Source organism: Microtus oregoni, unplaced genomic scaffold, assembly GCF_018167655.1.
Source record: "Microtus oregoni isolate MIOR12 unplaced genomic scaffold, Mior012 000113F_000, whole genome shotgun sequence".
Classification (NCBI taxonomy): Eukaryota; Metazoa; Chordata; class Mammalia; order Rodentia; family Cricetidae; genus Microtus; species Microtus oregoni.
The window spans coordinates 1,957,939-1,984,021 of NW_024544739.1; the positions used below are offsets into that span (position 1 = coordinate 1,957,939).

General features: G+C 41.2%; 1 protein-coding gene across 1 annotated transcript; it reads left to right on the forward strand.

Annotated features, from left to right (window-relative positions):
* Nucleotides 1-956: 956 nt before the first annotated feature.
* Nucleotides 957-1,846, forward strand: LOC121443789 (spindlin-2-like; the record flags this gene model as incomplete). Its single annotated transcript, XM_041645574.1, has 2 exons — nt 957-1,362; nt 1,545-1,846. Coding segments are annotated over 2 exons (708 nt in total), but the record flags the coding sequence as incomplete, so codon positions are not given.
* Nucleotides 1,847-26,083: the final 24,237 nt, after the last annotated feature.

Here is a 26,083-nt window from a genome sequence, read left to right on the forward strand (position 1 = left end):
GTAGACCCAGAAAGGTTTCCTTCAAATCTCCTGTGAGTCTAAAATTTATGTTGTTAACAGCTACTCTAATTGATAGCTGTGGGGACGGTGATTGGAAGGTATTCTTCCCACTTTATCTTTGCTATCAATGTCCAATTCATCAGTCCACTAAAGTGGCAATGATCCTTTTTGTCCATATGTGTTTTAAAAGATATTAATTATTTCTAAATGGTGCTGTTGCCCAGATTAATGAGTCTTTATTTTTGCAGTTTGTCTCACAATACTCACTTCTCTAATGAAGACACAGAATGGCTTTATGTAATAAACCTGGGTCTGGATCAGGAGACACAATACAGAGGGCCAGTGGACTGGAGTGCCATGACCTGGGGCAGGTGGCTTTGGATCAATCACCTAACCAGTAGCTTGAGTGGGAAGGAGAGAAGTAGCTGTCCTTCAAATGCTTTGCCATCTGTTCAGACTTTTCTTTCTCACTTTGTGGATAGGCATACAGTCTCCTCTCACTGACACAGCCAGTCAGGAAATAGGATTCTCAGTAGAGCTCCATTGCCTTTGGCAGCAGGAATGTGTCTCTGATAAACATATACTGAGCTGTAGACAATAGTTTGATAATTTTCCTATGAATTTCTTAAGACCAAATCACATTTAGGAAGCCAAAATCTATTCAGCACTGCCTTTGTCACCTGTCCCCAAGATCTTCCAGAAAGGAGTCTTGACCTCACATCCTCAACTTCTTATCCTCCACTTATGGTGGAGGAAACCACTTTGTGTCTGATTTAAACGGAAGAATTCTTTCGATGCAGAGATTGGCAGCTATGAAGCCCAAGCACAGAAAGAGAGCCAAGAGACAGTGGAACAGGAGTGCTGTGGCCTATCTCAGTAAGTCTACCGCCATGATGAAGATGCCTCTTCGTATGAGATGCATGCCACCTCTCCAGAAGAAGAATGGGCCAGCTCTCCAGAAGCAAATACTGAGTAAGCCTTTTGAGGCCCTGGAGAATATTGTTGGCAGCAGAATTTGTCAAAGCTGGAAGGAAGCCAATGAACCAGTCACGCAGTGGAAAGCCATCATTCTAGATCAAATGCCAACATATCCCTTTCTCTATTTGTTGAAATATGATGGGATTGATTGTGTCTATGGCTTGGAGCTTCACAGCGATGAAAGGATTTTAAATCTTAAGATCCTGGTTAATAATGAGCCATTTCCTCAGGTGACAGACACTCATCTCTCAAACACCATAGTTGGCAGAGCAGTGAAACATACATTCACGGGCACAAATGGCTCTAAGGATGACTGGAACGGGATGGTCCTAGAGGAGGTGCCAATCATGAAGACCTGGTTCTATATTACCTACAAGAAAGATCTGGGCCTGGCGGTGGTGGCGCATGTCTTTAATACTAGCACTCAGGAGGCAGAAGCAGGTGGATCTCTGGGAGTTCGAGGCCAGCCTGCTCTTCAAGAGCTAGTTCCAGGACAGGAACCAAAAGCTACAGAGAAACCCTGTCTCGAGAAATCAAAAAAATAAAAATAAAAATAAAGAAAGATACGGTCTTGTACATTTACCACCTCCTGGAAGACTACCTTGAAGGCAACCTCCACATCATGCCAGGCTCTAAGGAGGAGTGGAGTGGTGTGGTCCCAGATGATTTGCAGACCATGACGATCTGTTTCTACATTGTCAACGAGAATGATCCAGTCCTGTACCTTTTCAACCATCTTGATGTCTCCATTGAAGTCAACCTCCAAATCATGCCTGAATGTCCTCCAGTAGAGGTGATTTTGGAATTGGCAGGGATCCCTTGGCAGGCAAAAGTGTGCAGTACACCAAAAATATGGAATCCAAGATAGGTAAAATTATTTGCCAAGTTCCCACCAAACCTTCTCTGTATTTCATCAAGTTTGATAATGACTTCCATATCTATTTCTATGATTTGGTGAAGTTCTGTTAAAGTGAAATTCTCAAATTTTGAAGAGCAGCCTTAAAACTGTGTTTGGGGAATGTGTTTTTTTCAGAGATACCTCAGGTCTTCTAATAATCCTGGTATTTTTTCCAACGGAATATTCTTGCTCGAAAAATAAAAATTTGTGAACATGTTGTTTACATTGGTCAATGGTGGATTTTGTTAGGTGGATGGGACATCACAGAAATACATGCCTCAAAACAAAGCAGGATTTATGGTCTTTTCCCTTTGGAGAGGAAAGGACTAGGGTTACGGGGTGTTTTAATGGACAAGTTTGCTGTCTAGGAAGTAGTGGAGAGGGGAAAAAAAGTTGTAGTATGTCAGGGTGGGATAAAGCATGAGGGAAAAACATGTCAAATGGAAAGATGTGACAGATATCAGAGTGAGGTATTGGGACTTAAGAGGATAAAGAGTAGATTAATCAGGCAGGGACACAAAAGTATACTCAAAATCAGAGAAAATTAGTTTTCATTTGATGAATGGTTTAATTCATACTGGCTGTAAGTCACTGGATGTTTGATCTCCACTGGAGCACGTTGAGTGACCAGGAGCCTCCTGCTTAGAGAAAAGTGTCTCCTCCCAGTTGCTCTTCTGCAGTGGGTTGGACATCAAGCTACCTACTTCCTTTTGCCAGAATTCTGTCTGCCAACTACTTTGTCATGCCTGGATTGGGTATGCCTTGAACTCTCATAGGTCTTATGCATGCCATCCAACCCTTGTGAGTTCATTTAAATGATTGCCCTGCCATATCTGGAAAACAGTGTTCCCTTTCATTAATCATGTTCTGTAGGGCTTGGGCTATAAAACTCATCGACAGACGCACCCACACACAGGATAAACATGTACACATTGATGCCCACTAATGTGTGACATGCACACATATGATGAATGCACTGATCTCCATCAAATCAGTAAACCAGGGAATCCATGATGCTAGGTGGAGTGTGGCAAAATCCCCACAAACCCATCAGACCCCCAAATACCAGTATGGTATTGATGTCTGACTCCTATCATGTAAGGATCCTGCCATCCTATAATGGGGCGATTTTTGCTTCCTTCATCTTCACAAACTTGGTTAAAATGTTAGAGTTGTCAAACTGGCAGTTTGGGTCCAGCTTGTAGATCAGCTGTCCCAGGTCATGTGATTTGGCTACAATTTGGGTGAGAACTTGTACCAGTGCATTCTGGTACACCCTTACCTCTTCTTCTCCCTGTCCTCATCGTCACTTTCGTGTTTGGGCCTGGAGCACAAAGAAGGCAAATTGAAAGAAGGGTCCTCCTACGTGGAAAACCTTTTCAATCCTTCATTTGGCCTGACTCTCAGAGGGAATGCAGCAGATTTTATCCTTTTAGGTCTCCTAATTCATTGGTTCAATCATTTTTCCAATGAATGATTGAATTCAACCATTCTTCCATGTCTTTCTCTCTTCTTCCTTCCCTTCTTCCATCTCCCCATTTATTGCAGTAATTTGAGCAGCGGGGCTGTGTCCCCAGCACCGTGTCCGCCTCGCTAGTATATTCCCTGAAATAACATCACAAAAACTGTATTCTTTTAAACACTGCCTGGCCCCTTATTTTCAGCCTCTTAACCCATTTCTAATAATGTATGTTGCAGCACGAGGTGCGCTTACCAGGAAAGATTCAGCATGTCTGACCTGGTGGCTGGCTGCATTTCCATCTGCTTCAGAGAGCAGAGCTACCATGTCTGCCGGGGGGGGGGGGGGCATGGCGTCTCTGTGCTCACTTCCACTTCCTCCCAGCATTCTGTTATGTTTACTCCACCCACCTATGTTCTAACCTATCAGGGCAAACAGTTTCTTCATTCAATTAACCAATGAACTATACTCCATCATATCCCCTATTTCTGTTTAAACAAGAAAGGAATCTTTAACTTTAACATAGCAAAATAACACATAACAAACAGAACAGTTATCAAGCAAGAATGATAGTTACAATATTTATATCTATTTTATATTTTATCATAATAATGGAAAACTATAACTATCTATCTAATCTTCAACTGCATCAAAGGCTCCAGAAGAAAACAATATTACCTAAGCAAACAAAAAGTAAGCCATTTTCTAAGTCTAGAAATGACAGAGATATCTCGCTACCTGGTCAGTCACCCAAAGTTCCACTGTACCGTTAGGGTATCCATCTTCAGCCTACAGGCCCACAGACATTTCCATGAAGCTGGAAATTTCAAAGACAGTCACTATCTGCTTGTCTTGAAGAGTGTCTTGCAAACTCTTTCATGAATCAGGAAACCCGAAAGATCATCTCACCATTACCCAAGTTCGGTAGTCCTCTCTCTACGTTTTCTCTGTGTCCAGTTTATGCAATCGTCCAGGCAAGAACGGTTTCTTGCCCAAATAGCTATCAAACTTATAAGGATCCTCTTCGATGCCCACCTTCTTCCTGAAGTAGATTGTTGCTGCCAAGAGCAGAGTGTCTCATTGTCACAAAACCCTAAGGTATAAAAACATTAAATAGCATATTTCATAGTCTAAGAAAGATATGAAGAATGCCTATCTAACTGAAATACATATCTATATAGCTAGAAATTCTAACTAACATGACTACAAACTTGACTATTATTAATGATTATCCATTAACAACCTATATACATTACATTTTTTAATGAATTACACAATCATAATACCTTAATAAAGATCAAAAATGCATATACATATAACAAAATTTACCTTAAATCTCTATCAATAATGCAAAATCTATACTAATGCAAATTATTCATATCTATATTACATCCCCCTTTAAATGTAAAAGAACATTTATAAACCATATTTGGGAACATGGGTGCAGTTTTTTCTCTCCAAACTGCTTCCTTCTGAATGGGGGCGTTGTTAATTAGGTGTTTCATGGTATAACCTGTGTGCTAGTTTCTTCTTAGTTGGCAGTTGAGTGAAGCAGTGTTTCAAAGATGTTCACAGCAACCTTTCAGGAGGGCGAGGTCCTTCATACCATATTGGGATAGTGGAAATCCACAGACTCTCATCCTCTGTGAAAACAAAATAAGAAACTCCTTTCCAAACATCCTGTCCTTCGATCCAAATTTCAAAGTCAAGGCATTTTCAAAACATCTATGTTTGATTAGTTCAGCAGCATTTATAAAAAAAAATATCTTTTAGTAGCTGTTGCTCCTTCCTCAGAATTCAGACGATTCAAACAGAGCATAATAGCAAACGATATCAAAATTCTCTCTGTATTTTCCATCTTTTTGAGCTTCAATTTAAGCTCTATTTTGTTTATTTTTCCTTTTTATTTTTTGCCTTTTGAGACAGGTTCTCTGTATCTTTCACCTGAAATGAAATTCTGTAGACCAGGCTGTCCTTTAAGTCTCATAGATCCCTCTGTCTCTGCCTCCCAGGCATTGGGATTAAAGGTATATGCTCCTACACGTTGAACTCACAGAGATCGGTTTGTGTCTGCCTTCTAGGCACCACACCTTGAAGTCACAGAGGTCAATCTCCCTCTCCCTCTCAAGTGTGGGGATTAACGGTGTATGCTACCACACCCAAAAACTCTCTTCTTTTTTTTTTAAACTTTTAACATCAACTTTTATTCTGCACATATTTTTTTTAACTTTCTTTTTGTTTTATTGAGAAAAAAACAATTTCTGCCTCCTCCCAGCCTCCCACTCCTCACCCCACTCCTCTCCCCTTCCCTCCACTCCTCTCCCTTTACCCCCACTCCTCTCCCCCTCCCTCTCAAGTCTGAAGAGCAATCAGGGTTCCTTGCCCTGTGGAAAGTCCAAAGTCCTCCCACACCCCATCCTGGTCTAGGAAGGTGAATATCCAAACTGGCTAGGCTCCCACACAGCCAGAATATGTAGTAGGATCAAAACCCAGTGCCAATGTCCTTGGCTTCACAGCAGCCCTCATTGTCTGCCATATTCGGAGAGTCCGGTTTTATCCCCTGCTTTTTCAGTCACAGTCCAGCTGGCCTTGTTGAACTCCCAATAGATCAGCCTCACTGTCTCCATGGGTGGGTGCACCCCTCTTGGTCCTGACTTCCTTGCTCATCTTCTCCCTCCTTCTGTTCCTCATTGGGACTATGGGATCTCAGTCCAGTACTCCAGTGTGGATCTCTGTCTCTATCTCCATCCATCACCAGATGAAGGTTCTATGGTGATATGCAAAATATTCATCAGTATGGCTATAGGATAGGATCATTTCAGGTTACCTATCTTCAGCTGCACCAGGAACTAACTGGGGACCTCGCCTTGGGCACCTGGAAGCCGCTCTGGGTCCAAGTCTCTTCCCAACCCTAAGATGGCTCCCTTAATTAAGATATGTGCTTCCAAGCTCCCCTATCCAACCTTCCTTTATCCCAATCATCCTGTTGCCCCAAGTTCTCCCCATCCTACACTTCTCACTTTTCTCTCCCCTCCATTTACCTCCCTCCCCCCCTCCCTTAAGATCCTGATTTTTGCCTGGCAATCTTGTCTACTTCCCCTACCCAAGAGGATAGCTATAGGTTTTTCTTTGTGTTCACCTTCTTATCTAGCTTCTTTAGGATATCCAATTATAGACTCACTGACCTTTATTTAAGTCTAGAAACCAATTATGAGTGAGTATATCCCATGTTCATCTTTTTGGGCCTGTGTTACCTCACTCAGGATAGTATTTTCTATTTCCATCCATTTGCATGCAAAATTCGAGAAGTCATTGTTTTTTACCACTGAGTAGTACTCTAATGTGTATATACTCCACACTTTCTTCATCCATTTTTCCATTGAAGGACATCTAGGTTGTTTCCAGGTTCTGGCTATTACAAATAATACTGCTATGAACATAGTTGAACAAATGCTCTTGTCAGATGATCGGGCATCTCTTCAGTATATTCCCAAGAGTGGTATTGCTGGGTCCAGGGGTAGGTTGATCCTGAATTTCCTGAGAAACCGAAACGCTGCTTTCCAAAGTGGTTGCACAAGATTGCATTCCCACCAGCAATGGATGAGGGAACCCATTCCTCCACAACCTCTCCAGCAGAGGCTATCATTGGTGTTTTTGATTTTAGCCAATCTGACAGGTGTAAGATGATATCTCAAAGTTGTTTTGATTTGTATTTCCCTGATCGTGAAGGTTGAGCCTGACCTTAAATGTCTTTTGGCCATTTGAAATTCTTCTGTCGAGAATTCTCTGTTCAGATCAGTGCCCCATTTTTTTAATTGGGTTAATTAGCATTTTAAAGTCTAGTTTCTTGAGTTCTTCATATATTTTGGAGATCAGACCTTTGTCTGTTGCGGGGTTGTTGAAGATCTTCTCCCTGTCAGTGCATTGCCTTTTTGTCCTATTGACAGTGTCCTTTGCTTTACAGAAGCTTCTCAGTTTCAGTAGGTCCCATTTATTCAATGTTGCCCTTAATGTCTGTGCTTCTGTGGTTATACCTAGGAAGCGATCACCTGTGCCCATCTGTTGTAGGGTATTTCCCAATTTCTCTTCTATCAGGTTCAGTGGGCTTGGACTGATATTGAGGTCTTTGATACATTTGGACTTGAGTTTTGTGCATGGTGATAGATATGGGTCAATTTTCATTCTTCTATAGGTTGACATCCAATTGTGCCAGGACCATTTGTTGAAGATGCTTTCTTTCTTCCATTGTATACTTTTAGCTCCTTTATTGAAAATGAGGTGTTCATAGGTTTGTGGTTTAAAATATGGGTCTTCTATATTATTCCATTGGTCGACTTCTCTGTTTTTATACCAATACCAAGCTGTTTTCAATACTGTAGCTCTGTAGTAGAGTTTGAAGTCAGGGATGGTAATGTCTCCAGACAATCCTTTATTGCATAGGATTGTTTTGGCTATCCTGGGTTTTTTGTTTTTCCATATAAAGTTGATTATTGTCCTCTCAAGATCTATGAAGAATTTTGATGGGACATTGATGGGGATTGCATTGAATCTATAAATTGCCTTTGGTAGAATTGCCATTTTTACTATGTTGATCCTCCCAATCCAAGAGCAAGGGAGATCTTTCCACTTTTTGGTATCCTCTTCAATTTCTTTCTTCAATTCCTTAAAGTTCTTGTCAAATAGAACTTTCACTTCCTTGGTTAGAGTTACCCCAAGATATTTTATGCTGTTTGTGGCTATCATGAAAGGTGATGCTTCTCTGATTTCCCTTTCTGCTTCCATATCCTTTGTGTATAGGAGGGCGACTGATTATTTGGAGTTGATCTTGTATCCTGCCACATTACTAAAGGTGTTTATCAGCTGTAAAAGTTCTTTGGTGGAGTTTTGGGGGTCGCTTATGTACACTATCATATTATCTGAAAATAATGAAAGTTTAACCTCTTCCTTCCCAATTCGAATCCCCTTGATCCCCTTACATTGTCTTATTGCAATTGCTAAAACTTCAAGCACTATATTGAAGAGGTATGCAGAAAGTGGACAGCCTTGCCGTGTTCCTGATTTTAGTGGGGTGGCTTTGAGATTCTCTCCATTTAGTTTGATGTAACTGTCAGTTTGCTGTAAATAGCCTTTATTATATTTAGGTATGACCCTTGTATCCCTAATCTCTCCAAGACTTTTATCATAAAGGGATGTAGAATTTTGTCAAAAGCTTTTTCAGCACCTAATGAAATGATCATATGATTTTTTTCTTTCAGTTTCTTTATATGATGGATTACATTGATAGATTTTCATATGTTGAACCAGCCCTGCATCTCTGGGATGAAGCCTACTTGATCAAAATGGATAATTTTTCTAGTGTATTCTTGGATACGGTTTGCCAGTATTTTGTGGAGGATTTTTGCGTCGATGTTCATGAGTCAGATTGGCCTGTAATTCTCTTTCTTGGTTGAATCTTTGTGCAGTTTTGATATCAGAGTGACTGTAGCTTCATAAAAGGAATTTGGCAATGACTCTTCTGTTTCTATATTGTGAAATACATTAAAGAGTATAGGTATTAGGTCTTCTTGGAAGTTCTGGTAGAATTCCACATTGAAACCATCTGGTCCTGGGCTTTTTTTGGTAGGGAGGTTTTTGATAACCTCTTCTAATTCTTTGCGACTAACAGGTCTATTTAGATTGTTCACCTGGTCCTGGTTTAACTTTGGTATATGGTATTTATCTAAAAAAGTGTCCATTTAGCTAGAAAATCTAACTAACATGACTACAAACTTGACTATTATTAATGATTATCCATTAACAACCTATATACATTATATTTTTAATTGAACTGCACAGTCACAATACCTTTATAAAGATCAAAAATGCGTATACATATAACCTAATTGACCTTAAATCTCTATCAATAAAGCAAAATCTATACTAAGGCAAATTATTCATATCTAAATCATATCCCCCTTTAAATGTAAAAGAACGTTTATAAACCATATTTGGGAACATGGTTACAGTTTTTTGCTTCCAACCTGCTTCCTGCTGAATGGGGGCGTCATTACTTAGTTCTTTCATGGTATAATGTGGGGAGCCATTCCCACATACTCCATTGTAAGATGACGCTGACCATCAGCACCACCACTGTAATCAAGCCAGTGCGCATGTGCATGGTAAATGACAGTTTACCTTATCAAGCCAGTGCACCTGCAAATAATAACTTTCCATCCTTGCTCTCTGCCTCTTCCGTGGCGTCATAGGGTTTGACAGGCTGCAGCCAGTCAGAGTTTGACATGTCCGAGGTGAGGACTATTAAGTTATATAAGGCCCGGGTTTTTGACCCTTGAGGTCTTCGCTCGGTAAGCTTATGTTCTCCCTCTCAAGACGCATAAGGCTTTTCTGCAGAAAGATCCTGAATGTGCCGCGTCGTTCTTGCTGGCGAGACGGTAGCGCGGGACATCTGGTGCCGAAATCTCGGGAATCTTAACATCGTCAGCACCGCCGGAGACCCCTTGGACTCAAGGAGGATTCAGAACTGCAGGTGAGTACATTCAGAGAGGCATGTCTTTTTTGGATTTCATATTGGACCTTTCATCGCCCTGAAGAGTGGCGTGGAGGCCTTAGTGATCTTCTGAGAGTGCTTTTGATCTTCGTTTTGGGACCACCTTATAACTTTTAGGTACGGTAAGTCCGACATAGTTAAGCAGCAGTACCTTACTGAGCACTTCAGTCTCTTGTAGATAAAAGAGCCGCGCGCAGATACTTTCATTTTCGAATACTTTCGTTTTTGCCGCACTTGTAAGAGGGACGTAGATAAGTCGCGGGTGCCTGCTTGTCATCATGGGCTCCACGCAGTCCATTATCACAGCACTAGAGTCGGTGTTAAAACAAAGAGACATAAAAATTGCCCATCGGACGCTGAAAAATTTCGTAAAAGAGATTGATCGAGTGGCTCCCTGGTATATTTGCTCCGGATCGTTGACTCTTGCCTCGTGGAACAAACTAGGTAAAGACCTCGATAAAAAACTAATTGAGGGAGACTTAAGGCAAGGAATAAAGGCCATTTGGAAGTTGGTTAAACACTGTCTGGAGGATGAAGTCTGCAAGAAGTCCAGGACAGTATGTCAGAAACTGAATGTACTGAGAGGTTGGGCACTCGCAGAAAAAATTTAGCCCCTATTAAGGAAAAAGACCTCCCTGGTAAGTCTAAGGATGAGGGGATGAATACTTTGGACCCTAATGATCCACAATGCACCATGATAAAATAAGTAGGAGAATGGCTCTAGCCGGTACCCTCTGCAGGAACTTAAGGCTTTAAGTATAGATAGCTCTAATGACTCTGATAGCTCTGGGGATGAAGATGTAAGTTGAACTAGATGAGGAAGCAGTCAGATATGAGAAGGAGAGATGTTATCCCGATGATGGCTTACAAAGCGACAGAGGACAGCTTTACACAGCCTCTTCACAGGTGGATCCTTCGGCACCCCCTCCTTATGAGATGCGCCCGTGGGCCTTTTCCTTCCTTCCTGAGAAGGTAAAGAGAAAATTGCGCTTGGCCTACCCCATCTTTGAAGACGTGGAAGGAGGATGGGTGCACACACCTGTGGAATATAGCCGAATAAAAGTATTGGCGGAATCGGTTAGAAAATATGGCGTTACCGCTAATTTTACCCTAGCCCAATTAGACAGACAGATTGTCTATGACTGCCATGACCCCGGCTGACTGGCAAACGGTCACCAAAGCATCACTTGTTAGTAAGGGTCAATATATGGAATGGAAAGCCCTTTGGTATGAAGTGGCCCAGGAACAAGCCAGAGCCAATGCTATGGCTCTGACTCCAGAACAACAACAATGGACATTCAATCTCCTAACTGGCCAAGGGCGTTTTACCGCTAATCAGACTGATTATCATTGGGGTGCTTATCGACAGATTGCTGACACGGCCATTAGGGCATGGATAGCACTCTCTAGAAAAGGAGAAGCGAATAATCAGCTCACTAAGATCATTCAGGGTGTACAAGAACCTTTTTCAGACATTGTGGCATGAATGACAGAGGCAGCAGGACGTATCTTTGGCAATCCTGAAACGGCTGCGACTTTTATCGAACAGCTCATTTTTGAACAAGCCACCCAGGAATGTCGCACAGCCATAGCCCCCAGAAAAAGTAAGGGACTACAGAATTGGCTTAGAATTTGCAGAGAGTTGGGAGGTCCCCTCACCAATGCTGGGCTGACCGCTGCTATCTTACAAATACAAACCCCCCCCTTTAAGGAACCAGATATAAGGGTTTGTTTTAACTGTAGCAAGCCAGGACATTTAAAGAAAGATTGGAGATTGTCAGAAAAGGAGAGAGCTCCCTCTACCCTCTGTTCCAGGTTTGGTAAAGGCTACCACAAGGCTGAGCTATGCCATTCAATGAGGGATATAAAAGGCAGAATTCTTCCTCCATTAAGGACACCTGTTAATGAGAAATCAAAAAACGGGGCAGTGGGCCCCCGGTTCCAGGGCCCACAAAAATATGGGAACAGGTTCATCAAAATGACCGACGAGGTCTCTCTAGGGACGGAGCAAGAATGGACTTGTGTGCCTCCTCCGACTTCATACTGATGCCCCAAATGGGAGTACAGCCCATCCCTGTTCGGGTGCCTGGGTTTTTACCCCAAGGAAGTGTGGGCCTTATCCTGGGGCGAGTATCGCTTACCTTACAGGGACTTATTGTCCACCCCGGTATTATTAATAACAAACATACTTCTGAAATTCAAGCATTGTGCTCCAGTCCAAATGGAGTCTTTTCTATTAGCAAAGGAGACAGAATAGCTCAGCTACTACTCCTTCTGGGTGAACCCCATCAAAAACCAGGAGATACACAGATGGGATCCTCAGGTCAAGACTCGGCCTATTTGGTTGTCAGTCTTCAGGACCGACCAAAACTATCCCTCTGGGTTAATGGCAAGCACTTTGAAGGGATTCTGGACACTGGAGCGGACAAGAGCATAATTTCCTCCCACAGGTGGCCAAAATCTTGGCCAATCACTGAGGCATCACTACAAGGTTTAGGATATAATGCTCACCCAACCATTAGCTCCTCGGTCCTTATCTGGAGAACCATGGAGGGACAACAAGGACGGTTTACCCCGTATGTGCTCCCCCTGCCGGTTAACCTATGGGGAAGGGACGTTATGCAAGACATTGTATTAACATTGTCTAATGAATATTCACCACAAGCTACTGATATAATGAGAAAGATGGGGTACAAAGCAGGAAAAGGGCTGGGTCGCCTAGGACAAGGACAGATAGAGCCAGTAGCGCCCAACCCCAACCAAGAAAGACAGGGCCTGGTTTTTTCCTCAGCGCCACTGGGGCAGCACGACCTATACCATGGAAAACAGAGACTCCAGTGTGGGTTCCCCAGTGGCCACTGACCTCTGAACAATTGGAAGCGGTGACCAAGCTTATTACAGAACAATTAGCTTTAGGACATATAGTACCATCAACCTCCCCTTGGAATACTCCCATTTTTGTCATTAAAAAGAAGTCAGGAAAATGGCGTTTGCTACATGATTTAAGAGCTATCAATGAGCAAATGCATCCTCTCGGAGCAGTGCAACGGGGGCTCCCCATACTTTCTGCCCTGCCCAAGAATTGGAGCCTAATAATAATAGATATTACAGATTGTTTCTTTTCTATTACTTGTACCCTGCTCATAGACCTCACTTTGCCTTTACTATCCCTTCAGTTAATCACATGGAGCCTGATAAACGATTTCAATGGAAAATTTTACCCCAGGGTATGACCAACAGTCCTACTATGTGCCAATTGTATGTACAGGAGGCTCTAAGACCACTATGAGAGCGTTTTCCACAGTTGCTTATGGTCCATTATATGGATGATGTGCTTATGTGTCATGAGGATTTAAAGGTCCTTGAAAAGGCCCATACATTACTACTTAAAAACTTACAACTTTGGGGCCTCCAGATAGCTGCTGAAAAGGTTCAAATTGCTGATACTGGCCAATTTTTAGGATCCGTTGTTCTTCCAGAGAAGATCCTCCCACAAAAATTAAAAATTTATAAAAAAGATTTATGAACATTAAATGATTTTCAAAAATTATTAGGAGACATTAATTGGCTACGACCTTTTTTAAAGATTTCCTCTGCTGATTTAAAACCCCTGTTTGACATCTTGGAGGGGGATGTTCATATTACTTCCCCTCAGGTATTGACACCAGCGGCAGAGGCAGCCTTAACACTAGTGGAAAAATCCATTGAGGAGGCACAATTTTGCCATATTGATGTGACCCAACCATTTTCTCTTTGTGTGTTTAAAACAAGGAAATTGCCCACTGCTGTGTTATGGCAAAATGGACCATTGCTGTAGATTCATCCACATGCTTCCCCTCAAAAAATTATTGACTGGTATCCAACAGCTATCGATCAGATTGCCCTTAAAGGACTGAAATCATCTGTTAGTCTTTTTGGTAAACATCCAATGGTTATGATCGTTCCCTATATTTCCCTTCAGATACAAACTTTAGCCGCCACTTCTGATGACTGGGCCATTTTGGTCACCACCTTTTCAGGGAAAATCGATACTCACTACCTGAAACACCCTTTGCTACAGTTTGCTGCATGTCATCCCATTGTGTTTCCCCGGGTAACATCTTCCATCCCGCTAAAAGATGGAATGGTGGTATACACAGATGGCTCCAAAAATGGCATGGGAGCTTATGTTATGGGTTCCAAAGTGTTTTCAAAAAATTTCCCTGCCACCTCACCCCAGGTGGTGGAATGCATGGTGGTATTAGAAGTTTTTCAAAAATTTCATTGCCCCCTCAACATCGTTTTCAACTCTGCCTATGTGGTCAATGCGGTCAAATCACTTGAGACAGCTGGAATTATAAGAACTACCAGCACAGTGGCATTTCTTTTCCACAAACTGCAAGAATGTTTATTAAACAGAAGAGTTCCATTTTTTATTACACATATTAGAGCACGTTCAGGCCTCCCAGGTCCTATGAGTTCGGGCAATGATTTGGTTGATAGCGCTATACGACTAGCTGCGGTGGCCCTTGCCTCACCATTACAAGCTGCAAAACCCTTTCATAATAACTTTCATGTTACAGCTGAAACCCTGCGTAGGCACTTTTGTCTCACTAGAAAGGAAGCTCGTGACATTGTGACCCAGTGTCACAATTGCTGCCAGTTTCTCCCTATTAGACACACTGGGATAAATCCCAGAGGAATTTTGCCTTTACAGGTATGGCAAATGGATGTTGCTCATATCACTGCTTTTGGAAGACTTCAATATGTGCATGTGTCAATTGACACATGCTCTGGCATTCTTCATGCCAAACCTCTCACAGGAGAAAAGGCTTCTCATGTCATTCAACATTGCCTTGAGGCATGGAGTGCTTGGGGCAAGCCCACATTTTTAAAAACTGATAATGGGCCTGCCTATACCTCTCAAAAGTTTAAGCAATTTTGTTTGCAAATGCAAGTTACACACAATACAGGCCTGCCCTATAATCCTCAGGGACAAGGCATTGTTGAGCGAGCACATCACACACTTAAGTCTTATCTAATTAAATAAAAAAGAGGAATAATGAAGGAGTTGCCCCCAACGCCAAGAGTGGCCATTGCCACTGCTTTGTTCACTATAAATTTTTTAAATTTGGATGACCATGATTAGACCGCGGCAGACAGACACTGTTCGCAGCCATGGCGGCCAAAGGAACTTGTAAAATGGAAAGATGTGTTGACTAATGAAAGGAGAGGCCCGGATCCTATTTTAATAAGATCCAGGGGAGCTGTTTGTGTTTTTCCACAGAATGAAGAAAATCCTTTCTGGGTCCCTGAACGGCTAACAAGAAATATCTTGGAATGGAAGGATGGCAGGGATCACTCTCATGCTGATCTTGTCAACCTTTCTGTTGCCGATGCCGGTGATGTCTTCGCGAGTTGAGAGCCACCATTGTCCAGATCAACTCTACCTGCCTTGATCTGTCCTTCATAGAGGGACTGTCTGCTGTTTCATACTTCAAGGAATGGGTGGGGGTGGAATTATTTGGAGCAGTCATTTGCTGTGGATTGGTGTTACTTCTCTGACTGGTCTTTAAGCTCAAAACCCAAACAAAAGAGATAAGGTAATGATTGCACAGGCTCTAGTCGCCCTAGAACAAGGGGCTTCCACTGATATTTATGCTCAAGCAATAGGCCACCGACTGAACAGCTCTCGCACACCTGGAACTCAGGTTCACTTCACAAGGTAGAGTGTTCAGCCTGACCTCCCAAGAGGGGTGTTGAGCTAAGGGTATCTCACAGAGAGTGGTTCTCTCTGAGAGACATGTTGTCCTGCATAAGGGTTGCCTGCCACATTTTCCCTTTCCCAGAAAAAATGGCAGAGGGCAGGTTGAAAGCATCCCGGGTTCAATGAATCTAGGGATAGATTTCGTACACGTCTTACATATTTTTACATTGGGAAGTACAACCACTGTCTCCACCCTCATAGCATAGGAAAGCCTGATTGCTTTTAAAAATGAAAAGGGGGAGATGTGGGGAGCCATTCCCACATACTCCATTGCAAGATGACGGTGACCATCAGCACCACCACTGTAATCAATCCAGTGCGCATGTGCATGGTAAATGACAGTTTACCTTGTCAAGCCAGTGCGCATGCACATAGTAACTTTCCATCCCTTGCTCTCTGACTCTCCCGTGGCACCATAGGGTTTGACAGGCTGCAGCTGGTCAGAGTTTGACACGTCCGAGGCAAGGACTGTTAAGCTATATAAGGGCCGGGTTTTTGACCCTTGAGGTCTTCGCTCGGTAAGCTTATGCTCTCCCTCTCAAGACACATAAAGCTTTTCTGCTGAAAGATCCTGAATGTGCCGCGTCGTTCTTGCTGGCGAGAAGGTAGCGTGGGAAAGTATAACCTGTGTGCTAGTTTCGTCTCAGTTGGCAGTTGAGCGAAGCAATTTTTTGAAGGTGTGCACAGCAACATTTCAAGAGGAAGTGGTCCATCATACCATATTGAGACAGAGGCAATACACAGAATCTCACCCTCTGTGAAATCAAAATAAGAAACTCCTTTCCAAAGCATCATGTCCTTAGATCCAAATTTCAAAGTCAAGGCATTTTCAAAACATCTATGTTTGATTAGTTCAGCAGCATTTATAAACAAATATCTTTTAGCAGCTATTGCTCCTTCCTCAGAATTCAAACGATGCAAACAGAGCATAATAGCATAAAATATCAAAATTCTCTGTGTATTTTCCATCTTTGTGTGCTTCATTTTCACCTCTGTTTTATTTATTTTTCCTTTTTATTTTTTGGCTTTTGAGACAGGTTCTCTGTATTTTTGACCTGGAATAATTCTGTAGACCAGGCTGTCCATGAAGTCTCATTGATCCGCCTGTCTCTGCCTCCTCCCAGGCGTTGGGTTTAAAGTTGTATGCTACTACACCTTGAACTCACAGAGGTCTGTTTGTCCCTGCCTTCTAACACTGGGATTAAAGGCGTGTGCTACCACACCTTGAAGTTACAGAGGTCAATCTCCCTCTGCCTCCCAGGCATTGGGATTAAAGTTGTATGCTACTACACCTCCTTCTCACAGAGATCTGTTTGTTCCTGCCTTCTAGGCACTGGGATTAAAGGTATGTGATACCACACCTTGAGGTCACAGAGGTCAACCTCCCTCTGCCTCCCAAGTGTTGATACCACACCCAACTACTGTCTTTCTTCCTTTATTTTGTTTTTTTTTACTTTAAGAACATTAATCTATAGCATACATATATTTCTAACACACTGTAAACCATTTAAACATTTTCTTTGACTTTGAATCTTTCTTTTTCTGTATATGTCTCTTTTTTGAACACATAAGTCCTTAATTTAGCAAGCAATATCATTAGGATTAAAGCTGTGGCTTTGCCAGCTAGATCCAGTCCATACCTTAGCTTTCCAGCCTTATGGCTAAGGTACTGGCTGTAGCCATGTTTACTGCCACAACACTATGGCATTTCAAGGTCCCTGCCAGCAAGTAAGTTGAAGCATTATGTCCACAGACAACACACAAGTCCTCTCTCTGTAGTCAGCCCTCCTGCCTCAAACAGTCAGAGTTTGCCCTGGCAGGATGGCCCAAAAAGCCAGCATTTTTAAATGGCACAGCTTTTTTCCTGCTATGGCTGAAAACCGAAAGCATGCATTCAGCATTTCATCAACACCATTGGTCTTTAATATCACTTAATATCAATGGACTCAGGTCACCTATAAAATGCACAAGCTAAGAGGTTGAATACAAAAATAGGATCCAACATTCTGCTGTTTGCAAAAAACACCATTAAACCACAAAGACAGACACCTATTCAGAGTAAAGGACTGCAAAAGGTTTATCAAGCAAATGGACCTAAGAAACAAGCAGGTGTGGCCATACTAATTTCAAAGAAAGTTGACTTCAAACTAAAATCAATCAGAAGAGATAGAGATGGACAATTTTACTCAAAACAGAAACAATTCATGAGGACAAAGTCTCAATACTGAATATCTATGATCCTAACATAAAAGCAATCACTTTAAGTAAAAGAAACATTAATAAAACTCAAGGCAGTCATCAAACCACACACACTAATAGTAGGAAATTTCAACACTCCTCTCTCACCAATAGACAGGTCAATCAGACAAAAAACTAACAGAGAAATAAGAGGATTAAGGGAGGTAATGAATCAAATGGAAATAACAGACATCTATAGATCATTCCACCCTAATAGGAAAGAATATACCTTCTTCTCTGCAGCTCATGGAACCTTCTCAATAATTGACCACATAATCATTAACAAAGCAAACTTACACAGTTACAAAAAATATTAGGAACAACCTGTATCTGATCGGATCACCATGGATTAAATTTAGAATTCATCAACAGTGCTACCACCAGAAAGCCTATGAAATCATGGAAACTGGACAGTCAACTACTGAACCACACCTGGATCAAGGAAGAAAGAAAGATAGAATTTAAAGTCTTTCTTGAAATCAATGAAAATAAAGAGACAACATACTCAAACCTATGGGACACTATGAAAGCTGTGCTAAGAGGAAAGTTCATAGCACTAAATGCCCACTTAAAGAAAACAGAGAAAGCACATGTTGGAGACTTTCACTAAGCTGGACTAAATATGGACAAATCTGATTCTCACTTTTACTGTGTCAGTGGTGTAAAGATTATTTAATCTGGGCCCTTTGTATTCAAAGGTAAATAAAGCTTGAGGGTTTTTGCCAAAAAATGAATCCTTGTGACGACCTTTGGCAAATGTCAAAAGTCTGGAGTAAGCTTTGTCCTAGGAGGGAGGTCTGACAGTTTCTTCAGTGAAATAAATGGAGTAAGCTAACTTGAGGGGAGTCAAAGCATTGGCTCTTCATGAGAATAGGTAAATTTTGAGACCTCTGTGGGGAAAGTGTATAAGTTGGAAAACCCTTGAACACAGGAGAGAAATATCATGAACCATCCTGTTATAGGTGAATGCCCTTACTAACCCATTCAGAGAAGGAAGGTCCCATTATGGCACTTCAACTTCCAATACTTCTTTAGAACTTTCTCATCTTTTATTGATTCTTGGAGAGTTAGGCAGCAGCAAGAGCTTTCTTCATTATGCCTTGGTGCCTGTCAGCAGCTAGATTTATTCTTCTTTCTCAGGTTGTTTTCTTATGCCATGTATGGGCACCAGTGATGTGCCAAGTTGATTTCTAGTGATTGGATTGAAAACCATAGCTTAGGATTCAGTTTCTAATTTTAAAGTTATGACAGGGACCCAAAACCTACAGTGGAGCAATGCATTTCACTAGCTACCTGTACCAAATATTAAATTAATATTTAAATTAATATTAAAATTTAAATCATTTTTATTTAGTGCAGATACTTTGAAACAGAATAAAATTCTTGAGAGTTCTTGACAGAATCCTACAAGGTAGGATGGAGTATTATTCAAAATAACATCTCTAATGTCACCTTGTGAATAAAAGGAATGTATGAGTTTCCTTTTGTCAAAGACAATGCTTCCTAGTCTTCCTGAGATAGGTGGATTAGGTATAAGTACACATTCTTAATGGAGAGAAGGATGATGGCCAGTTTGACCCAGAGTAGTTCTCATGAAAACTTCATTAAACAAAGTATACATAAGGTCCCTTGGAAACAGGACTACAGAAAACCTCTTCTTAGAATGGGAAGTTATGAGACTATCTTCAGCAAATGAGAAATCCCAATTGTCTTTATTCACAGGCAGGAGTGCTCCAGTCATATTTGGTAAAATAGTAATATGCAATTATCCATGATCAAAAGTGCAAGGTCGCAAGGCATCATGGGTAATGAATAAGAGTCTGGTTCTGCACTAGCATCCAGCTAATTTTCACAATGCAATCATACATCCCCAATGAGAAATATTTGATAGTCTAAGGCAAATCTCATAACAATCTTCCAAGAGCCTAAGTAGTAATGCAAGCATTAATATTTCCCCAAGGATGTGTTCACCTGTACATATCTGTGCATACAGAGACAGTGCATTTTTTCCTTTTATTTATTTATTAAAGATTTCTGTCTTTCCCCGCTACTTTTTCCCATTTCTCTCCCCCTCCCCCAATCAAGTTTCCCTGACATGTCATCCCATAGATCTGTCAGAAATCACTGCCCAGTGGGAGGTCCAAGGACCACCCACCTCTATCCAGGTCTAGTAAGGTGAGCATCCAAACTGCCAAGGCTCCCAAAAAGCCAGTACATGCAGTAGGATCAAAAACCCACTGACATTGTTCTGGAGTGCTCAGTAGTCCTCATTGTCCACTATGTTCAGCGAGTCTTGTTTTATCCCAGGTTTTTTCAGACCCAAGCCAGCTGGCCGTGGTGTGTTCCCTATAGAACATCTCCATTGTCTCAGTGTGTGGGTACACCCCTCGCAGTCCTGAGTTCCATGCTCATACTCTCTCTCCTTCTGCTCCTGATTTGGACCTTGAGATTTCTTTGAATATACAAGAAGCATACAGAACACCAAAAAGACTGGATCAAAGAAAAACATCCCCTCACCATATAATTATCAAAACACTACATACACAGGTTAAATAAAGAATATTAAGAAACAGTGCCTTTTTAAAAATGAACTTGGAGACAGATGGCTTGAGAGCCAGTTTTCTCTTTCCACCTTCTGTCCTGTGATCTAAAAGCAGAAAGTTGTAAGATCCCATTGATTATATATGCGTTTGTATGATTATCTCTGTCAGAGGGGTTTATTTTCCTTTTGGCAGATGAAACATGTCTAAATCCTCTTTGTGAAAAAGAGAGATGCTTACAGCCCCCATGTGATGTATGGGAAGCATAAATATCTGCTTTGTTAGAGCCTGTTGCAATTTAGTTTTGATAGGTCTTGAATGTTTATGGCTGCCTTTGGAAGAAGCAATACCTCCACCACACTTCTCATGTGATTGCGAGGATCTGCAGTCTCCCTTAGACATGGAAGGTTCTATGGACCCTTGAGGAATAGCTTTTTGTTTCTCCCTCACTTTTGGAGGATGAATGCTTGAACTCTGTCTTGGTAAAAGAGCATATTAGGCAGCCTTCATGTTCTGAATGGGAAACAAGAACAAATGCTTTGTTAGAGGGGAACTGTTCTCATTTGATTTTGGTAGATTTGGAATATATAGGAATTCCTAGGGAAGAAGGACAAAACCTGAGGCCCTCCTCATAAGGTTGTGAGGATCTCAAACTCCCTTTGCAGAAGTAGTAGTGAGGCTCTCTTTAGGCTCAGTTTTAAGCCTTGCAGCAACATTGTTAGAAACCAAACCTCTGCCCCGTTTTTGGGAGAATGGTGAAATTTCAAGCCTTCATCTTCTGTTGGCACAGATTTGAGGCATGATTCTTTAGAATCAAGTTTTGATTTTGTTTTCTTTGATTACAAATGTTTGGAACCACCTAGACGAGAGGGAGAACATCTTTGATATTTTGTAGGAGGGGAACTAGGTTTGAAGTTCCATTCCGATGATTCTTGGTTGGGAAACACTCCTTGGAGCGGTAGCAGTAGAATATGAGTCCTTTCTGATATATATGGAAGATGTGAGCCGACTTTTGGCAGATGTGAATGATCTTAAGGCATCCAATTCTAAAAGTAAATATCTGATACTTCATTTAAGAAATGAATCACACTTCACTTTTTTTTGGTAGAATTGGTACTTCTATGTCTTTTATTGCATTAAGAGTAATATCTCAGACAGTCTCAATGAGAAGGAATAGGAATGAACTGTCATGTGCACAAGTAGACATTCTTAAGACTCCATTGAAAAGAAAGTTCCCACTCCTTCTTGGGTAGATGGTATAGGTTCTAGAAGCCCTTGCGATGGTGTGGGATTTCCAAAGGTATCATAAAGAGGTCTTAGGGGCTCCAAATTCTTGTGGTTATATACTGAAGGGCCTCGAGTACATTTTTCAGAATTACAATGTCTAAGAGCCTCTTCAAAGGATGGTAAAATTTCTAGAGCACCTGACACATGTTCTGGTGTCTTACAAACCTCTTTTGCTGTTGGCAAAGTTTCTGAGTTCTATTGTGTTAGGGAAGGATGCAGAGTCTACATTGAAGAAGGTCGATATTGTAAGTAAGTTTTCAGGGATTCCTCCAGAGATACTGATGGTCCGAAATTTCTTTTTCAGATATAGATGGTCCCACAGTACTTTGGCAGAGAATGAAATTTCCAGAGATCATTAGGTAAATGGAAAAGTTTCTGAAGTTCTTCGGGAAGCATCTGTTATATTACAAGCCTTTTTGTTAGAAGAAAAAGTTCTGATGTCTCTCGCATACTTGGAGCCCATTTTAGAATCTGCACTGAAGCAAGGAGATGTACTTGAGAATTTTGGGCAGGTGTTGTAGTTTCTATATTCCTGTCATTTGAAGATGCTATTTCTAGAGTGCTATGGGTAGATTGTGGAGTTTCTAAGTGTCCCCTGTGAATATTTTGATAGCCCAAATCTCCTAGATCAGATAATGCTAATGATAAGGACTGCCCTGAATGCCCTTGTTCCAAACAGGTTCCTGAAGCCTCTTCAAGTGACAAGGAAGTATCTGAAGATCCATGAAAAGATGGTGAGTGTTGAAGAGATACTTTTGATGATATGGGCATTCCTAGAGCCCTTTGTGCAGACAGTGCTTTTCCTGGACAGTTTTGCTGCAGTGGTTTCATAAAGTTACCTGTTTGCATGAAAGACATTTGTTTTAAATCTTTGTCCATTAATGAAATTCTATCAGGCCCCCTTTGAGATGGGGCAGTATTCAAAAAGTGTTGGTTAGATGGAGAAAATCCCAGAGCTCTATAAGAAATTGTTGGTTATCTCAATGTCACTTGTTCAGTTATAGAAGGCCTGTGCACCTTTGGCAATTGTTGAAAATCTCATTGTCTCTATAATAGATGTCAGAGTGTCTATAGACCTTGAGAGAGATTTCAAAATACTACAAATCTCTATATAAAATGTCAAAGAATCTGTTGTCTCTTAAGCAATATTGGGAAGAACGCAGAGGCCACTCCAAAGAAGCATGAATTTTTGGAACAATTTGAGCTAATAATGGTGCTGTTACTACAGACTTTTGGAGAGCACTGTGTGGAGATATTGATGTTCCTAAAGGATCTTTTTAAGACTGAGAAGGTCCACAATCTTGTAGAATATATGATGAATGGACACCAGCCTCTTGGGATAAAGAAGGTTCTAGGTCTTCTTGAGAAGATATGAACATTTCTAGAGGTTCTTTTTCAGATTTAGAATGTCCTACAAATGATTGTGCTGATATGGAAATTGCAAGAGCCTGGGTAATGAATCTCCTAAACACCCTTACTTAAGTGGTGATAATCTGAGAAATCGTTTGGCAGCTCTAGACAATTTTGAGTACAATTGAGCTGATAATAAATATTGGGATGTCCCTAGTACAGATGGGGTAGGTCTCAGTGAACATTTAGAAGATAGGGAAAATTGGACAGATTTTTGGAGAGATGATGTTTCCTGAATTTATTAGTCAGAACCAGAAAGGAACAGAGCACTTAGGGCAGACATTGAAAGTCCCAGATTAACCGGAAGAGGTGTCAATATTTCAAGACTCACTGGTAGATTTGAAATATCTAGAAATTCCTTGGGAAGACAGAGAAAACCTGAGGCCCTCCTCATAAGGTTGTGAGGATCTCAAACTCCCTTTGCAGAAGTAGTAGTGAGGCTCTCTTTAGGCTCAGTTTTAAGCCTTGTAGCAACTTTGTTAGAAACCAAACCTCTGCCCCATTTTTGGGAGAATGGTGCAATTTTAAGCCTTCATCTTCTGTTGGCACAGATTTGGGGCATGATTCTTTAGAATCAAGTTTTGATTTTGTTTTCTTTGATTACAAATGTTTGGAACCATCTTGTTGAGAGGGAGAACATCTTTGATATTTTGTAGAAGGGGAACTAGATTTGAAGTTCAATTCTGATGATACTTGGTTTGGAAACACTCCTTGGAGGGGTAGCGGTAGAACGTGAGTCCTTCCTGATATATATGGAAAATGTGAGCCTACTTTTCTGCAGACAGTGCATTTCTTGGACAGTTTTGCAGCAGTTGTATCATAAAGTCACATGTTTGTATGAAGACATTTGTTTTAAATCTTTGTCGATTAATGAAATTCTACCAGGCCCCATTTGAGATGAGGCAGTATTCACAAAGTGTTGGTTAGATGGAGAAAATCCCAGAGCTTTGTAGAAAATTGATGGTGATCTCAGTGTCACTTGTTCAGTTATAGAGGGACTGTGCACCTTTGGCAATTGTTGAAAATCTCATTGTCTCTAAAATAGATGTCAGAGTGTCTATAGACCTTGAGAGAGATTTCAAAATACCACAAATCTCTGTATAAAATGGCAAAGGATCTGTTGTCTCTTAAGCAATATTGGGAAGAACACAGAGGCACTCCAAAGAAGCCTGAATTTCTAGAACACTTTGAGGTAATAATGGTGCTGTTACAATAGACTTTTGGATAGCACCTTGTGTAGATAGTGATCATGTAGAAGTAGGAGAAAATTGAACAGATTTTTGGAGAGATGATGATTCCTGAATTTATTAGTCAGAAACAGAAAGGAACAGAGCAGAGCACTTTGGGCAGATATTGAATGTACCAGAATTTCTGGAGAAGTGTCAAAGTTTCTAGACTCACAGATGAAGACTCTGAACATTTAAAAACCATTAAGGGAGATGTCAAAGTTTCTGATGACTTTGGAAACCATTGGGAATTTCCAAACTACTCTATGAAGCAGGGCGAAGTTGCCAAGCACCATGCACATCAAAGGAAACTTCTACTTTGTGGAGAGAAGATGATGTTTCTAGAAAAACTTGAGAAGCTGAAAAATATTACAATATTCACTGGGCAGGGAAAAATGTGTTCCTTGTGGGACAGATGGGAACTTTGCCACAGACCCTTGATTATAAGAAGAGTCTTGCACTTTGTGGGAAGATGTGGATGATCTGCAGACCCTTGGACAAATGAGCAATGTCCTAGAGACTCTTGTTCTTATATAGACAATCACAAATTTCCTTGGAGAGATAATGAATGTCCTTCATATGCCTTCTGATGTGTTGTTTATACCAGTGTCACTTTTGTGTGTACAGAAATTTTCTATGACACTTGATCTACTGGGGAATGTTCCAGAGTACCTGGTGTAAGTGTGGTAGGTCTACGAGACTCTTGGGAAGGTAGAGAATGTTTTAGAGAAGTTTGGACATTTGGTGATGATTCTAGATGCTTCTAGAAAGGTATGCACAGTTCTGATTTATTTCAGGAAAATAGAGAAAAGTTCCAAGTATGTTGGAGTGGAGAACTGAAAAGCCATTGTGTCTTTGAGGCAGATAGAAATTTTTCTACAGGCCCTGAAATAGACAGAGCAGTTTTAAACACCCCTTGGGCAGATGACCAGTCTTTTAATTTCCCCTTTGAAAATTAAGAATTTCCCTCAGTTCCTTGGGAAAGAGATCATCATTGGCATATGACAAAGATTCTGTTCTCCTCTAATTAATGAATGATTCTTATACTTCTTGGGAAGATGGAGGTGTTCCTGGAACTACCTGGGAAGACACAGGAGATCTGAGCCTCCATGAAACAGATGGAGAATTCCTAAATCCACCTTGTCAGGTGGAAAAAAAAATCCTAGAGTCATGGGAGTAGATAATGAAGATCTCAAATCCACTCTTGAGAAATTGGATAACACTAGATTGCCATGTGCACTGGTAGAAACTTCCAGAGTCTTTTTCCCACATGAATAAAGGCAAGATTTCACAGCTTCTAGTAAAGATAATGAATGTCTGGAACTCACATGAACAGATAAGGAAATTTCCAAAGACTCGAGGAAAGAGGATAGAGTGCATTGCCCAGATAAAGAAATCATCATTTGCCCTTTTCACGAAGTCAAAGTTTCTAAAGTGTCTGGAGCAGATGGTTCTTTTTGGTGAACCCTTTGTGCAGACTTCCAATATCCAAGAGGTCCTATAAAATGAAAGAGAGGGTCCTAGATTGCCTTGCTTAGGTTTAGAGTAACCAAAAGTTTCTTCTTCTGACAGTTTAGGTTTCAAAAGGCACTGGAAAGAATGGAAATAACTCAAGTTTTCTGGGGCATATACGGAATGTTCCCATGGCCCGTCAGATACCACATGTCATCTGGTAGTTGTAGAACTTTTGCATACACGTGGTGAAGATGATGAATATCTTGGGGAGTCCCAGGCAGTTAACAATGGTTCTCCAG